An 18,001-nucleotide genomic window follows, 5' to 3' on the forward strand; every position below is an offset into this window, starting at 1 on the left:
GTCTGAACGAAGATCAGACATCGCACACATAAAACACAGATGCAGGTCCCGTCCCCATGTTTACAAAGTGATGAGTTATGTTAAAACATTGAATAAAGGTTGCGCACTACTAACTCCCACATCCTCCAATCTGCATGCCAGACCTCACCAATCTGCTGATCTGAGTTTGTACCAGGCCTGTGGAGGAGCGTGCACCAACGTTCTCTGATGATGTACTGGAGGCCTCGGTGCAAGAGGTGGGGCATCCTATATCCACGGGGGGGGGGGGGGGGGGGGGCTGGAGGTGGTGGCGGCGGCGGGGGCAGGAGGCCCTCCAGACGTATGCCCAAAAGGCAGTGGGAGGCAGCGGGGAACGAAGTCAATGCCAGGCATATAGCACCACGAACACGGATGCAGCGCAGGGAGAAATTCAATACTTTGATATGAGTGGTCAAGGTGAGTGAGGTCAACTGTCAAGTGGCATCTCCTACCAACTGCACCACAAGCAGCACCCACTGCTCCACGCACTACATCCCCCATTACCCACATACCAACAAACTCTTTCAATCAGTACTCAACTCTTCCAATCTGATGTTTCCTCTCACCCTTATACGTTACCACTGTTGCAAGCCACTAACCTGTAAATCCTGCATGGTCCCTTTAAATAGCGCTGGTGGGGTCCTCCAGGCACTCTAAGACACGTTCAGATGGTCGTGGTTAAGACTGTGCACTGAGTTGAGCGTTAAGTGCCAAAATGGTGTCTATCACTTTAAATCAGCGTTGCACACTTCCGGCGTTCGGTATTTGCGCATGTACGAACTCCTATACCAAGATGGCGTTCGTCGCAGGTAGCGCTGGAAATGTGCGTGCGCAGCCAAGACGCCATCTTGGATGTTCGAGAGGCCGCGTAACGCTGAAACAACGGGCACTACGTGGCCCAATTTAGCGCCCATTGGGTCTTGAAACAGAACTTAGATGGCAGTATGAACTTGAGGGATTGAAATTACTTTTTCCTTACATTTTTTTTTTCACTGCCCTCAAAATTGAAATGAAGTCATATGAAGGGTAGACACCCTTCAAACACGCATGTTGAAGTGGGATAAAAATAAATATCCGTTCGTAGATTGGAAGTGATATATTAGCTGTGACTATGTGGGCAGAATTTTTCTACATTAACTATGTATGAGGGGAGGAGCAATTCCATTGTGTGACAAGTATCCCACTTTTGTATTAGCAGGAAGCTCAACAGAACACACAATCAAACGTACCTGTTTTAAAGTGTCAGAGTCAATTAAATCTGACCGTACCTAGCCAACTATATCCCAGGAGCAGCTGTAGCAGCAGTGAACTCTCCCTTTCAAGTGCCTGCAGTGAACATTCAAGTGGCTCCTTTACTTGGAATGAAGGAAAGACATGCAGTAAGAGGGTACAGTTTGAGTCCTATTAAGTGAACTTCATTTGACTAGTGTGTTTCAAGAATATTATTGCATATGGCTGATAATAGCACCTTCTATAAACCATTTTTAAGAATATTGGGCCCAAAATTCCTGGAGGTCCACTCTGTTGGCACAACTGCAGCAGAGTGAAACCATTGCCTGCCCTATTCTCAGGCTGGGGACTTTGTCCCAAATCCCTGAGACGGGACATCTGCATAGCCACGTGGGCTCACTATGGCTGTAAGAGTACATCAGCACCACTCGTCCTGAACCTCTGTTGCAATGTTGGAATGGTACCATGCACTCCAACGGTGGAAAGGAGGCCCAGCGACACCACAAAGACAAGTGGCCTCTTCTAGTCTTATGCTCCCGGTGGAGCAAACAGGCCTTTGATTCAGGTAATTGATCCCCTCTGGAATCAAATATCTTTGGCCTAGGATCTTTTTATAGGCCTCAACAGGAATCATACCAGCTTTCAGCTGCCAAGAGTTCCTTGGAGGTCCGAGGGTGTAAAAGGGAGGAATTTTCTGGGGAAGCCTATGAATTCCCCCAGACACATCCCCATGATGAAAAGATTTGGGTGGAAGATGATCTCACGACCTCCCCAGCCAGAAAATAGCTACAAGCAAAAAAGAGGGTTGATTCCCAACAGAATTGACTTCTGCCCCAAATTCTGGCCATAGATGGACAATCACCCACTCTCCAGCTTTGATCCAGGCTGGAATTTCAGGACCTTTATGTTAAGAACAGACAATGGCTTAGCAAGTTTAAAACAACAAGGAAGCCACTTGTGAATAAACTGGAGTATAAAAACTACAACAGATTCCTATACATATTCCCACTGACAAATAATGAGAATGTACGAATGCAGTAAAATGCTTTTTAACCCAGGCTAGATGGCTTTTGTCTACTCACTCGTGCTTCATTTGTTTTCAGTGGATGAAGAAAATACCAAATATGAGTATTCTTCATTTCCACTTTGTGAGAACACTGGGATCGGTATCCTGACTAGTTTATTTATCATATAGTTTATTAACTGAATTAGTAATATTTTTCTTTTCAATTATAGTCTTCTCTAAGCTGGGAAAAGAGACTCAGTATTGGCTCCTCACTTCCCAGCAATCTCTCTAGTCCTGCGGAAGAACTACCTCCAACTCGAAAAAAAGAAAGCCACATTCTAGAAGGATTAAAGAAGCTACAGAAGAGAAAACCTTTGTTAGACCCACCCTCAATTGTGTCAAAATGGGCTTACAAGGACTGCATGAACTCCAATGAAGGAATTTACTCTCTTGGCCTAAAATGTCGGAATCACAAGAGCAAAGATCAAATACCTTTTAAGGCTACCAATAAAGGCATGTGCTTAGAGCAAAGTAAAACATTTGGGTATGATTCTGATTCACTTGATGATGCAGATGATGACTGTACAATAATCATACCTGCAGTAAATGAGGTGCCAAGTAAAGACAGCAAATCATTCTGTAAGAAACTAACACATAGTGTTTCTGATAGTCTGTTTGGTTGGGATCATAATGTGAAATGTGTTTCAGAAAAGCTTACACACTTAAGCTCAAGGGAAAAGCCTGAAAAGCTGACTAGTTTTGTCAGTAGCTTTCAATCAAGTGAAAAACTATGTACAAGCAACAAGTCGCCTACAAATAAATTGCAGTTCAATTCTACCAAACTACACTATAAAGATCTAACTATCCAGCTATCTGACACTGAAGATGTTGAGATTCTAGATGAACTGCATTTGGAATGCACTGAAGAAAAAAATTCTTCTGATTTTGTAACAAGTTTGTTGACTGACAAACGGTCAGTGAGTCATGCAAACCTACTTAGTTGTAAAAAAGCATTCTTCTCATCTGCAGATAAAGATGAAGGCCATTTTTCACCTTGCTCTGACAACAGGCCAAAGACTTTGAACTTGCTGAAAGAAAATTGTCAAGCAACCAAGGTTGTAAAAACATCATCTGAAGAATGCATTACAATAGTGTTTGATGCTGAAGATGGCCAGCCCATTAAATTTAATTCCCAGCAGACAGCAAGTGTCACTGTGTCTTCAAATGAAATTTCTAGTCCAATTGCTTTAGATGGGAACCACCAGCAAACTGTTTTTTCTATAGAAGATGCTGAACTGGTGCCTCAAGAGTTGATAGGTTGTCAAAGAGGAAGTGATGCAAGGGATTATACAGTTTTAAAGTCATTGGAAAGTCATACAGAGCAAAAAACTTTAGAAGACCCTGAAGTCAACAAGAAAACATTTAGTCCCATTGTTCGTAGAGATTCTGTAAACTCTGAAAGGCCATTGACACCACACATTCCTCAGCAACAAAAATTATTGAAGCCAGTTTTTAATGGAGCTTATAAATCAAACTGTGTATCTTCTCTGCAGACATACTCTACTCAAAAGCCACATCTAACCAAAATACCTAACAGAGGCAAAAGCTCACCACAGAAAACCTCTAAAGTAAAAGGCAGCGATGTTAGCAATACATTTTCAACATCTGGTTCTCTTATCCAAGACAAGCCTCCTGTAAAAGTTTCCAAATATTTAAAAATGCCAAGTACTAGTATTAACCACGGTTTGAAAAATGGTTCCACCATTCCAAAATGTAGCCCACAACTTCCTCGAAACTCTAAGATTACATTCCACAATGAAACGGGAAAGAGCCATGCCAGTATAGCACAAGGATCTTTCTTATCCAGAAGGCAGATGACAGATCGCGGAGAACGTCCCACACGAGATAAACATGATCATTTAGAACTAGAAGAAATAAAATCTCCATCACCCCCACCTCCACCAGGGAGATCTACTTCATTACTACATAGACCAAATTATGAGCATTCGCTGAATATAGTGGCAAAAACTGAAACGCACATTCCTGTTGTCACAAATAAGGATGCACCTACATGTTCATCTTTAAAGCCACAGGGAATTACACGTTCTGTTTCATCTTGTGTCCAACTGACAAAAGAAGTACAGAATCAGCAATCCCAGAAGTCCCCAGCAGTGGCTGAGCTTGAATTGAGCAGTTCCCACCATGATAAAACTTTATTTCAAAGCTCAGTTCACTCAGTCCAACAGTCCCAGGACTCAAATGGAGTCTCTAAGGATTTGACTAAGGGTTCTTTTGAAAAAAAATATCTGAAAACAAATTGTTCAAATACTTCTCTATCGGCACACATTCAACCTTGTCCTCAAACAGCTGTTAAAATGATTCGAAGTTTAACATGCATTCATGCAAACCAAAAGGATCCATCTCCACAGAATACATTTTTTGCCAAAACAGGGCAATTACATGAAAATGGGTTGATGTTACAATGCAAACCATCGAACATTTTATCAACATCTTCACAGTGTCATGCAACAAGTATAAATGAACCTTCATCTCAGCCACAGCCTTCTTGCCTGTCTCCTTCTAGTTCTAGTGAAGGCCATACAACCTTTTACTGTTCTGATGAAAAAAACCTGAAAACTCGTATTCCTGTTGGACAAAAAGGATTCTTAAAATCTCCCCCGTTACTGAGAAAAAGTTCAACTGTACCTGGGAAGCATGAGAAAGACAGTATTAATATCTACTCTAAAGGAAATGTAATTCAAGAAAAATCTAGAAAGGCTGATGCATCTGAAAATACAAAACCTCTGGAACAGCCAGATTCAGTGGTTGATTTTGAGAAAAAAGGTGACATTCGAGATGGTGTTAGTGGTAAAATAGGTTTTCCTGCAGAAGTTGAAGATGAAATGAAGCATTTCAGAAACACAGCAGATGGGAATGACGTTGACAGCATGGAAATTAAGGCTTTTAAGAGGTCAATTTCAGCTAATAACAAACCCTACCTTAAGCCAGCCCTAGGCATGAATGGTGCCAAAGCTCGAAGCCAGAGTTTTAGCAATCAAACTGGGGAGAAGCCTTCTGTTTCGGTGGTAGATGGCCCGGGAAAAGTGCGAACACAAATAATTACAAATACAACTGAAAGAGGTAACTCATTGACAAGGCAGAACTCTACCGGTGCAGAAGGAATGCAAACTAAACCTGCTGGTGGCTCTTCAGCTACTCAAAGCCCTTCACATTCTCCAAGAACAGTGGATTTTTCCTATTCACGGCAAGTGTCATATGGAAGTATAAGCAGCTCAAGTAGCCATCATAGCAGTCCTAGCAAGTTGCCTTGTAGAACTCCACCAAAGGGAGAAGGTCATCGTAGTTCTTTAAAGTGTGATGGCAACCAGTCACCACCTCAGAAAGAAACCCGAAGCCTACCTCTAAGTGATAGATCAAGTGAGAAAAAATCTAAGCAAATGCCTCAGAAGGGGAAAAATATAATACTGACCGGATACGAGTCTCAATCATCACCAAATATGTCTTCTATGGAAAGTCTGAGCAAATTGCAGAGTCCCTCCAAACTTAATATGGCTAAAATTGTAAAGAAACAAGAGAACCTCTCAAACAGCCCTGAAATTTCTGACAAGGTACTTATTCCTCCTTCTGTTTCTGTGACACAATGTACCATTGAAGCGAAAGTCATGTTGGGAATTCAAGAAAATATGCAGAAGGTGCAAGGACAGGACAAGACTCAGGTGTCAGAGATAAAACAAAAGACTGGGCCTTCAATAGCCAACTGGTTTGGGTTCCGAAAAAGCAAGTTACCAGCTCTGAGCAGCAAAAAGTCTGATGCTTCAAAATCCAAAGATGAAAAGAAAGAAATCAAAAGTGGATCTGGTTCAGGAATCAAGCAAACAAAATTAGACAAAAAAAAAGACAAAAGAAAAAATGAAAAAGACTGTGAAGAAGAGAACGATGTTACAAAAGAAGCTGTGAATTGTGATAAAAAATTAGGGAGTGTTTTTCCAAGTAAAAGTTGTGAGATCACACGACATGAAACACATTACAGTAGAAAAACAAGTCTTGCTCCAAAACACCAAGGCTATAAGGATCATGATGTTCCAATAAAAGATTCAACAAATGATCAGTTCATGCAGGAGCTCCTACACAGGTAATGATCTCAATTATTTCATATGAAATATTGCTTCAGTATATTTGATACTCTAAGTTTTCATGATAATATTGAATAGCATAATACTATTTATCAACAGCCATCCTTTATTACAGTGCCCCGTTCTTACAGCTTCATATAACAAAGGACTTTTGGGTTATACTTCAAATAATTGCACTTGAATTTCATATTACACTCTTTGATGCATTGATTTTAGTTAGGTCTAATCTTTAGTAGCATAAATTTAAAATATTTAGGTGTATTCTCCAAAATGGAATATAACAGGGTGGAAGTTGGTTATGGCCCATTTTTGGGTCCATAACCAGCGATGCGACAACAGTGCATGCCCCACATGAAAGGCTAGAGACCACTCCAAAATTGAGCTTCGGTCTTTATTTGCTTAAGTTGGGCGAGCTGCCAGTGCTTGTCGCGACTCCACAAGCAGTTTGCCCCTTTTCCGAAAATGAATGACGGGCAGCTTGACTCACCGGCAGCAGCTCAAAGGCAAATCCTGGGAGGTTGTGGGTGGAGCGGCAATGGATGGGCAAATTGCTCGCATGTGCTGTAAAGTCAGGAGAGCACTCCTGCTCCTCCTGGCCCCACAGCAACCATTTTTGATTTTAAAAAAAACTTACGTTTCGCTGGCGGCTGCAGCAGCCAATGAAGAATCCTAAGTGGAGCGGGATCCAGCAGCTACTCTGCTGATAGCCAACCAATTTTGATGAAGGGACCTAAAACAGGCATGAGGACCCTCATTTCCATAAGAAAGGGTCCTAACACCTATTTTAGGTGGTTGCCTCGCACTCCTGAAAAATGAGCCGACCCAATACCGGGTTGGACGACTTTCAGGCGTCCTTTGGGGGCAGAATGTTGGTTCCCAAAATTAGCCCTCGTTGCGCTTGTTTTATGCCCATGACATGGATGCGAGGTCCGATTTCTACCTCAAGAAATCTAATGCTGCTGTGCACCACAGTTGCCCCTGAGTTCATTTTATTTTGATATATAGACGAAAGGTAAAAAGCCCAGTTGTGAAAAATAAATTTTCCTTAACTTTAGGAGAATTCAGAAGTCTGCACAGCAGAATTTAATTCAGCAATATGTGCTTTTTGTACTCACACCATTGACCTCTGGTTTGCTGCCAGTCTCTGTATCATAACCCTCTGGCATAAAGCAGAGATCACCACTATGAATACATAAACTACATATTCCTGAAAGTAATCTTTTATAATGGATAGTAGTCAGAACAAATTATTTAAATACACAGACGTGCGTGTGTGTTTGTGTGTGTATCAGAATATGTTAACTGTGGGACATTGTAACTTTGTAACTTTAAACAATGTCTTTTGATAGTATCAAAAGCATTCCATGATATCCATAAGTGTCAATTTATTAATTATATAATATCCTTCATGGATAAAGATTGGTTTGTTCACCATTCTGTATCAGAGTTGCTACTGTGAAATGACATGAATCGCAGATAGCTTCAGAATATTTTCAAAGTTATTCAGAATAAAATACCTTTTTTCTAAGATATGTGGTCCCGTGCATTTTAGCACTTAAAGGTCTGTTTCTCATGATAAATCCCAAAATAAATGTACTTTCTTGTTTGTTTATGTCTAGAACAATTAAAGAACATCTGTAATGCATTCACCTAAGGCATTTTAATATTGAAATCAACTTTAGTAATCTAATTCGTCCCTTTTTAAAAAAAAAAATTGGATTCAATTTATACATTCATACTTTTTGGATTATTATAGTAATCTAACTGGGTACCTGTTCTTTTTCAGACAATTTCCCAATGCTAATATTATATCTATATATATATATATATATATATATAGATAGATATAATGTTATTGTCACAGTGAAATCTTGAGTATAATATTAGCCTGGATAATGCATTTGTGCATTTTAGCACTTAAAGGTCTGTTTCTCATGATAAATCCCAAAATAAATGTACTTTCTTGTTTGTTTATGTCTAGAACAATTAAAGAACATCTGTAATGCATTCACCTAAGGCATTTTAATATTGAAATCAACTTTAGTAATCTAATTCGTCCCTTTTTAAAAAAAAAAATTGGATTCAATTTATACATTCATACTTTTTGGATTATTATAGTAATCTAACTGGGTACCTGTTCTTTTTCAGACAATTTCCCAATGCTAATATTATATCTATCTATATATATATATATATAGATAGATATAATGTTATTGTCACAGTGAAATCTTGAGTATAATATTAGCCTGGATAATGCATTTGTATTCATTTGGATTATTTACTGCAGTTCCACAACAAGTAAACTTTTATACAGAAACATTTGTGAATATTTTTGACTCAAATTGCAACAGGCAGATTATATCAAGGCAAAGTCAGAAGCATTTGTCATTCAAAGCTCTGGAGACAGAAAGATACAACAGGGTTACTTTCAACATTAAAGTAGAATGAGCAATTGACTGATTGAAGAAGGATGGTATAATTCATCAGTGGAATCGCTTTTACCTGCAGAGTTGATAAGAAGGCTGCTCATCAGAAGGAAAATGGATCAAATCATGTTTCCTGCAGGAACATGTCTAAGGGCAACTCCCATGGCTCTGCATTTCCCAGCAACTCTATCAGTGTTCAGGCAAACCACGGAAAGAATTACAAAATGAAGCCAGCCACAGAGATTCAAAATGAAATTCATGTAAGTTTGAGCTCTTTCAATCCCATAAATTCTAATAAAAGGAAAGAGTTGTAAATAATCTATCCCAGAGCAATTAAGATGAAGGTGACTTTACTAAATTTTAATTAAATGTATTTGTGAACAACAAATTAGAAAGCATATAATGATGATCAAGAGCCATTTAGAAAGTAAGAAATGATCCTAAGAAATAGCTCTGAAATAATGACCCTGAAATTGGATAGGGACTGTTCTGCCAGCGTAGGTACAGTGGAGAAGACCCCCCTGTCCAGCTGCTTGATGAGGCCACTGACCTTGTCCTATATTCGGAAGATGTGGTCATTTGTATAACTGGGGTAGGTGCTTCAGTGGCACCTGACCAGATTTTATGGTGAATGCCAGAGTAACACCCAATTGTTCTGGCAGGGGGACCCCAAGGCCCAGAAAGGGCTAAGAAAAGAATAAGGTAAGTGGAATTTCAGGGCCAATAGCTTTCAAGTAAGTGTTAGGCTTTTCCAGAATCCTCCAATTTTCATGTTGTTTTAAATAATGCTATTTTACCTTACACCAGTATTACTTTGTGAAACCATTTGGTCATGTTGCTTATTTTAGATGTCTCACAGTATGTTGCAGCTCTGCATCAGTTCATATAAACCTCAAAAGAAAATAACAATAAAATTAAAGAAATATTAAATGGAAAAATTTCCTTTTTCTTCCTCCCATGGTTTCTGTAATTTATCTCATGAAGAACCCACTTTTTCTCAAAAATAAGATATCCACTGCGGAGTCACTATCAAACTGTTACTTTTAACAGACTGAATACTCCTATTGGCAAATTAGGCCTTGTTTCTTATATTATGAAATATGCTTTTCAATAGACAAATGCCGATTTCATTTTTTGTTGTAGCATTGCCTTTCCCTGACTATTAGGCTGATATTCAAAATTGACTCAATTATTAAAAATCCTTTCACAACATATATGCTGTTTCTTTGTGTATTCCTTAATTGCAGAAGGAGTTGCTAATTGATTCTGAGGGTGAAGGTGATTCAAATCCTCATGAAAGTTACGTTGAACTGTGGCAGCTGCATGATCCATCTCCAGGGAAACTTTCTAATTGGCAAGGTTTAAATTATGAGAACCAGGGGAACCAAAAGGTAAAATTCAGCATTTATATTATCACGTTCTTGTCGTTTTTGGCAACATATTGTCACAGGTTAAACGCAAGCCACAGAGGTGTGAATTTGCATGGATTGTGCTGTTTAACCATTAATAACTTTTCATTAATGCAAACTGTGACAAGATAAGACCTAGGGTGGAATTTTAACCCCTCCAGGATGGGTGGGAGAGAGGAGGAGGGGGGTTAAAATTTCAAAAATCAGAAACTTGACCCCAACCAGGTTGAAGGGTGAGCGACTAACCTGTTCTCCAGAAGCAGGACCTTCATTTAAATATTTAATGAGGCTGAGTGCATCAAATTTTAGCAGGATTTTAGATTTAACACTTGCGGGCCGGGTTTCCCAGGGCTTGGGAAACCTGGCAGCTTGAAGGGAGGTGAGAACGGCCAGATCCAGCAGGTAAGTGCCTTTCCAGCACTACTTGTGGTCCAGGAGGAGCAGGTGGGCTTCCCCCTGGCCCACCAAGCAAACATGCTTCCCTCTTCCCACCCCCCAACCACGATCATCAGATCTCCCCAAAGGCTTCAATCTGCCCCCTCCCTCCCACCTCCACAATCTCTCCCTCCCTCCCTTCTCTCCGCACCCCGGTTGCGGCCTACTGGTGCAGTCCTTCCCACACGGCAGCCAGCCAGCCTCTCAATCTGGGCAGTTGCTGGGAAATGGAGGCAAAAAATTTAAATGAGGTAAACCGCATTTCCACCCCCACCCCACAGCTTCCTCCCCTCCTCCCTGTAAATATTGGGGCCCTAGTGTCAGCTGCTTAGAAAATTCTCACCTCACGTAGGCCATGATTTCTTCTCTTTGCTAAGTTGAGCAAAAACATAAACGTGAGTTGAAAAGTGTTGATAAAATTGGTAATCAAAGAATCATAGAATGGTTACAGCACAGAAGGAGGGCCATTCAGCCCATCGAGTTCGTGCCGGCTCTCTGCAAGAGCAATCCAGCTAATCCCACTCCCCTGCCCATTCCCTGTAGTCCTGCAAATTTTTTCCCTTCAAGTACTATCAAATTCCCTTTTGAAAGCCACGAATGAATCTGCCTCCATCACCATCTCAGGCAGAGCATTCCAGATCATAACCACTCGTTGTGTAAAAAAGTTTTTCCCCATGTCGTCTTTAGTTCTTTTGCCAATCACCTTAAATCTTGACCCTTGACCCTTCCGCTAATGGGAACAGTTTCTCTCTATCTACTCTGTCTAGATTCTTCATGATTTTGTATGCCTCTATTAAATCTTCTCTCAAACCTTCTCTGCTCTAAGGAGAACAACCCCAGTTTCTCCAGTCTATCCACATAACTGAAGCCCTTCATCCCTCGAACCATTCTGGTAAATCTCTTCTGCACCCTCTCTAAGGCCTTCACATCCTTCCTAAAGTAAAGTGCCCAGAATTGGATACAATACTCCAGTTGTGCCCGAATCAGTGTTTTATAAAGGTTCATCATGACTTCCTTGCTTTTGTACTCTATGCCTCTATTTATAAAGCCCAGGATCCCGCATGCTTTTTAAACCACTTTCTCAACCTGCCCTTCCACCTTCAACGATTTGTGCACATATACCCCCAGATGTCTCTATTCCTGCACCCCCCTTAGAATTGTACCCTTTAGTTTATATTGTCTCTCCTTGTTCTTCCTACCAAAATGTATCACTTCGCACTTCTCTGCATTAAATTTCATCTGCCATGTGTCCGCCCATTTCACCAGCCTGTCTATGTCCTCTTGAAGTCTATCACTATCCTCTTCACTGTTCACTACACTTCCAAGTTTTGTGTCATCTACAAATTTTGAAATTGTGCCCTGTACACCCAAGTCCAAGTCATTAGTATATATCAAGAAAAGCAGTGGTTCTAGTTCTGACCCCTGGGGAACACCACTGTATACCTCCCTCCAGTCTGAAAAACAACCGTTCACCACTACTCTCTGTTACCTGTTACTTAGCCAATTTTGTATCCATGCTGCCACTGCCCCTTTTATTCCATGGGCTTCAACTTTGATGACAAGCCTATTATGTGGCACTTTTTCAAACATCTTTTGGAAGTCCATATACACTACATCATTAACCCTTCCTGTTATCGCATCAAAAAACTCAATCAAGTTCGTTAAACATGATTTGCCTTCAGCAAATCCGTGCTGGCTTTCCTTAATTAATCCACAATTGTCCAAGTGATTGTTAATTTTGTCCCGGATTATCGTTTCTAAAAGTTTCTCCACCACCGAGGTTAAACTTACTGGCAAGTAGTTGCTGGGTTTATCCTTACACTCTTTTGAACGAGGGTGTAACATTTGCAATTCTCCAGTACTCTGGCACCGTCCACGTATCTAAGGATGATTGGAAGATTATGGCCAGTACCTCCGTAATTTCCATCCTTACTTTCCTCAGCAACCTAGGATGCGTCCCATCCGGACCGGGTGACTTATCTACTTTAAGTACAGCCAGCCTTTCTAGTACCTCCTCTTTATCAATTTTTAGCTCATCCAATATCTCAATGACCTCTTCTTTTACTGTGACTTTGCCAGCATCTTCTTCCTTGGTAAAGACAGATGCAAAGTACTCATTTAGTACCTCTGCCTCCATACGTAGATCTCCTTTTTGGTCCCTAATCAGTTCGATCCCTCCTCTTACTACCCGTTTACTGTTTATATGCCTATGTTTATGTAATGGGCACTTGTCCCTGTTTACTGCTGCTCTGAAGATTCCCAGCAGGCCCATTAGGATCTGTATTGCCATAAAAATTTTAGATAGGCCACTCGGTGTGATGGACCAATGCCGTGAACCAGCTGGTCCTTCATCAACCATCACAACTGTTACCCCTTCGTCACTGATGTTTGGTGCCTCACACTGGCTCCTCCTCAACATCACTATTGTCATCTCCTGTAGTGAGTGCACCTAAGCCTGTTTCAAGTAGGCATGATAACATTTGGTACTGTGATATGTGGTACTCCTTGTGTGGCTTTTGTAGATCGCTGGGATTCTCTAGCTCTGTGAAGAGAGGAGATGGGACACTGCGTGCATACGCATCCTTTCGTATTTGAGCATTGTGTTATCATTACGAGTGTATGGATAAATTGATGTAACAACATGAAAATAATAGATTGTATGATTGTGGTACATACCAATGGTTCTGTGCAATACTCCAGTCTGCGTAGTCTCCTATGTTTTCCAGAATCTCCTTCCACAATAATTCAGTTGTTGTTTGTTCATGTATAGTTACTTGTTCCTGGTCAGGTTCTCCATCACCTTTTTCATACTGTACCCTTCAGTTAAATGGTAGTTTTGGTCTTAAAGATAGAGATACTGGGATTGCAAAAGGGTGATTTTGTGCATGCAAATTCTTCCTTGCAGTGCATTCTCTTTGCCATCATGGCATGCATAATTTAATTTGTGTCACCTTACTATTTTCACTTCTTAAAATATATCTGGATAAATTCTTGTTAACATTTCTTTTGTGAGTACAGCACATATCTTTAACAACTACTTTCCCTCAAATCTTTAAGTCCTGAGCTGCGACGTTATAATAATATTCATCTCTTGCCTTTGTGCTCTTCTTTAAGTTGTAGAACTCCTTCCAGATCTTCTGAGTAGTTGTCATGGAGTTTCTGTGACAAATTGCCACATTTGTTGCTTCTTTAGGATATTTGGGGCCATCCTGTCCCCATCAAAAATATATCCATAATGCTGTATTACAGAGATTAAGAGTGTGTTAACAGAAAATCAGGCTCTTCTCAAATTTCATTGAGCTATTCTTCACAAATATTGCTCTGTTCACAGTTACATTAATGAACTTTTAGACATCTATGCTGGTTAAGTGCACGTTCGCTGCTTGAAAAGTGTTAATGGACCAGTCTTGCAGGTACATTGTGATTGTTTTTTTTCAATTAGTGCTCACAAAATCATATTCTTAGGGTCACACATTTCAAAACCCTGCATTTCTACAATTTGTAAACAGGCTTTAAATTATGGTAATAAAGGGACAGTTCTCCTATCTTTTTGAAAAAGAAGAAAATATTGCTCAAACTCAGCTGTGGTATCCTGCAGAAATAACAAGTGGAGATGAGACTTTTCCCCAGTAGGATGGAAGAAAGCTCTGAGCAAAACCAGTATGTACAATGGTGCACTGGTCACGGTATGATTACGGATGAGAAGAGCCATTTGGCCCATCTTAAATTGTCTAGCCAGAAAGATCCTGAAGTCCCTCCATTTCAACTTTTAATTGTTTCTTAAAAGTTTCAAGGAATATTGACCCCACTACTCTTCCTGGAAGTCTATCCCATGCATTTAATCATCCTTTATGTGAAGAGTTTCCATACATCAGTCCTGCATTTACCTTTTAAATATGTGTCCTATTCTTGCAATTTAATTTAAAGTAATACAGTATTACAGATTTGACTTTTTAATTTCCTTGACTATAATATATTTCTGCAAGATCACCTCTCAGATACCTCCTTCCAGACCAAAAAGCCCAAGTTTCTCCAGTCTTTCTTTAGAACTCAGACCCCTGACATGAGGAATCAGTCTCGTGGCTCTTCTTTGCACTGCGTGCAATGTTTGAATGTTTCCTTTGTGTATCACCATTAAGATTCAGATACAGTACTCAAAAGTCTGACCGGAGCACGATACAGACTTCCATTGACTTGTATTCTATTGTTTTGGCTCTATAGTTCAACATTCTGTTGGCATTTTTGATTGTTGCTCTGCATTGGGTGAACATGTTGAATGTTAAGTCTACTAAGACTCCGAGCTTCATGGGTACCTATGCCCAGCTATGTTTCCTTGCTATGTGCAGTACTTTGTACTTGTCTGCATTAAATTTCATATTCCATTGTTCTGCCCACTTACATATTTGGCCAACTTATTCTGTAATTTCTGAGCTGCCTCCTCCAATTCCACTAACCCTCCTGAGGATACATCACCTTCTTGCCCTCTAAGTCAGGGAATAGTGTATGAAACTAAGAAACCTAAGAACAAGGAGGCGGATAGCAAGGGAATATTTTATTTTTACAATTTCTATGAAAATGCCTCAGAAAATTTGTGGAAAGTTTGGCATAAAAAGCTTTTTTTATACAAAGCTTCATCACCTAATGCATATTTTTTTTAAAAGCTTCCAGTTCAATTACCAAAATTGCTACATAAAATATGACCTTATTTTTAAATCCAATAAACAGTTTATTTTAAACTGTGAGGAACATAAATTTTTCAAAAAAGCTTTTTGTTTAGAGACGCCACTGTGATTAGTTAGGTGGCTAATGCTGATGCCTTTTGCATTGTTACAATAACTATACTTAGACACGTAAGCATATCTAAAATTGACCTTGTACTGTCATCGAGAGGACAATGAATTGGAAGTCGGGAAATGTGCAACATGCAGGAAATTCAATCCTTGTGATCTAGAACTTTGATAGTAAAGTATAACCCCTTATCAGAGTCACTTAATTCAACCATGGTTCATTTACTATGAGGCTGACAGACTAAAGTATAGCTTCTGTAAGCAAACACACAAGAGATATATGTTGATTATGATTTTTTATTTTCTTTAAATAAAATTCTTACTGCATGTAGAGACAATATTTTTCGTGTTTTTCATTTCTGTCTGTAGAAAAATCCATAACTTACATATTTTTATATGTAATTTGGGTACATTTTACCATATTTAGCTGAAAATTATGATGCGAAAAGTGCTGAGACACATTTGAATTATGTAAATTGGAACAGTTAAGAATATCTTATAATTAATTCTGACCTGTGTCAGATTGTCTCCTTCATCTTGAAAAATCCATTCTGCCTGACTCTGTCTTAGTGCATCTACACTCCAAAATGAGCTTTGTAAAACATTTTATAATGAAAGAATGACACTTTGCATCTTGAAAGATCTTCATATTACTCAGCCTTTTACACGTTCTGCTGCTATAATCATATTACAGAATTGCAAGATTTTCAGAATAATTAATGATTATTTCTCAATTTTTTTTAGAATAAATTTGTCATAAAAGCAAGTGTAATTTTTCAAAAAAAAATTGCTAATCAAAATTGTCCTTATCAGAAAATTAGTTTTCCAGTTTTATGAATTGATCTAAATCATGGTATAAAGGTAAATTATTCTTGCCGTACTTGTTTCTTAATAGAATTGACCCATAAAGGACAGTTGGGCAATTGACCAAATAATATTTATTATTGGTAAACATACATTATGCTTTGGAAAATCATAGACACAACATATATCACTAAAATAGTATGACTAAGGTTATTAATACAATCTTAGACTTTTGCTATGTAATCATTGGTCATTAACAGTGGAAAGTTTATGACATATATTACAAGTTATCTTTGATCCATTGCTTTTTTGACACATATAAAGGCAGATTCCTGTACACTTATTAGTATTTCTCAGCCCTCTCTTTTCGCTGAGTTTTATGCTTGGATTGTGACATCCTGGGAACAGACATTTTCTGTAGGATCTCATCTCTAGTGACATCTTGAATTGAGAGAGCTGCATACATTCCATTTTCCTTGTCCATGAAAGCACTGAGCAGATGTTACAGAAAATGTCTGCTTCGGCCAGTAGAAAACATAACAACAAATGGAGACTTTTTCTCTTCTTATACTAACCTGGCTAGTGAGAAACATATCAAATAATATCAGCCTATTTGGACTGGCAGCATACAACTGAGCAAATTGTGCCTGCATTTATGTAATGGTGCTCTGAGTTTGGGAGCAAGCTAGAACCCAAAGGTTGTTGTGGCCTATATAACACATTACACATAGATTATATTGATTTAGCAGCATGAGGGGTAAGACGTGTGCTAACAGATAGGTATAGGGTGACTTCAGTTTGCATTGTGACTTTGCAATGTACATTCTGGGGTATTATGTTGGCTCCATCTGTTATTACAGGAACCAACATAAATTTACTTCATTGCTGGGCAATCAATGTGGATAGGTCTCAGTGGAGGCAACAATGCCAAAAGAGTTCGAATCAGTGGCTCTATATTATGGCTTTCTATTTACATCACTATGGGAGTAAATTGAGTATATTATTAGACAATCTTAGTATAACAAAGGCATGAGAGATACTAGGAAGTGTATAGCTATCTTTCTTCACGTAAAGAGTAGTTAGTATCTGTGGTGACCTACATGTACATCTATATACCATATATTTATGCTAATCCTTCCATATAAAACTCCTTTTTCCATTTTCAGTTACAAAATTTACTGCAAGTATAATTTCAATATGAAACTTGTAAGGAATAAATTGAATCCTTTTGTCTTATTAAAGCATTGGGGCTTTTAGGTTTTACTACATGAATTTTAAACACCAGATATCCTGCAGAGCAAACATACATAAAGAACATAATGGTAATGAATATTAAGGAAAATCTAAGGACAGGTTTTAACTCACGGCGGAAGCCGTGCACAGAGGCTGAGGCAGACGGGAAATTGTCTGGCCCTCCACGGCGTGAGGTCTGGAAGATTTTAACGCCCCGGGAAACACTGGCTGGCCAGTGGGCAGGAGTGGGATTGCGGACATCAGGAGGCCACTGCCGGGGACCCGAAGGAATGGTCCCTGGCAGCCATGTAAGCGCTAAGGAGGGTTTCGGGAGGTCTTCGCCGTCAAGGGAAAGGGAAGCCTTGGGAGGGGGCAGGCCCAGGTTTCCTGGAGGAACACTCCTGCTCCTCATGGTCCACAAGGAAACAAAAAAAAATTAAAAGTAATTGACTTTCCTGGGCCCCTCTGGCCCTGGATCCACTCGCCGGCAGATTTGCCT

General features: G+C 39.6%; 1 protein-coding gene across 6 annotated transcripts in view; it reads left to right on the top strand.

Moving 5' to 3' along the window:
* Positions 1–18,001, top strand: part of LOC137323595 (nck-associated protein 5-like) — a 555,766-nt gene that overhangs the window by 464,169 nt on the left and 73,596 nt on the right. For 5 of the 6 annotated variants that reach the window (XM_067987260.1, XM_067987262.1, XM_067987264.1 and 2 more), the window contains 4 exons: positions 1,217–1,405; positions 2,485–6,407; positions 8,917–9,094; positions 10,082–10,225. In XM_067987260.1, the coding sequence (XP_067843361.1) occupies positions 1,217–1,405; positions 2,485–6,407; positions 8,917–9,094; positions 10,082–10,225 (4,434 nt within the window). The remainder of the gene's footprint in view (positions 1–1,216; positions 1,406–2,484; positions 6,408–8,916; positions 9,095–10,081; positions 10,226–18,001) is intronic. The other variant, XM_067987261.1, reaches the window with a different exon arrangement.

Source organism: Heptranchias perlo, chromosome 7, assembly GCF_035084215.1.
Source record: "Heptranchias perlo isolate sHepPer1 chromosome 7, sHepPer1.hap1, whole genome shotgun sequence".
NCBI lineage: Eukaryota > Metazoa > Chordata > Chondrichthyes > Hexanchiformes > Hexanchidae > Heptranchias > Heptranchias perlo.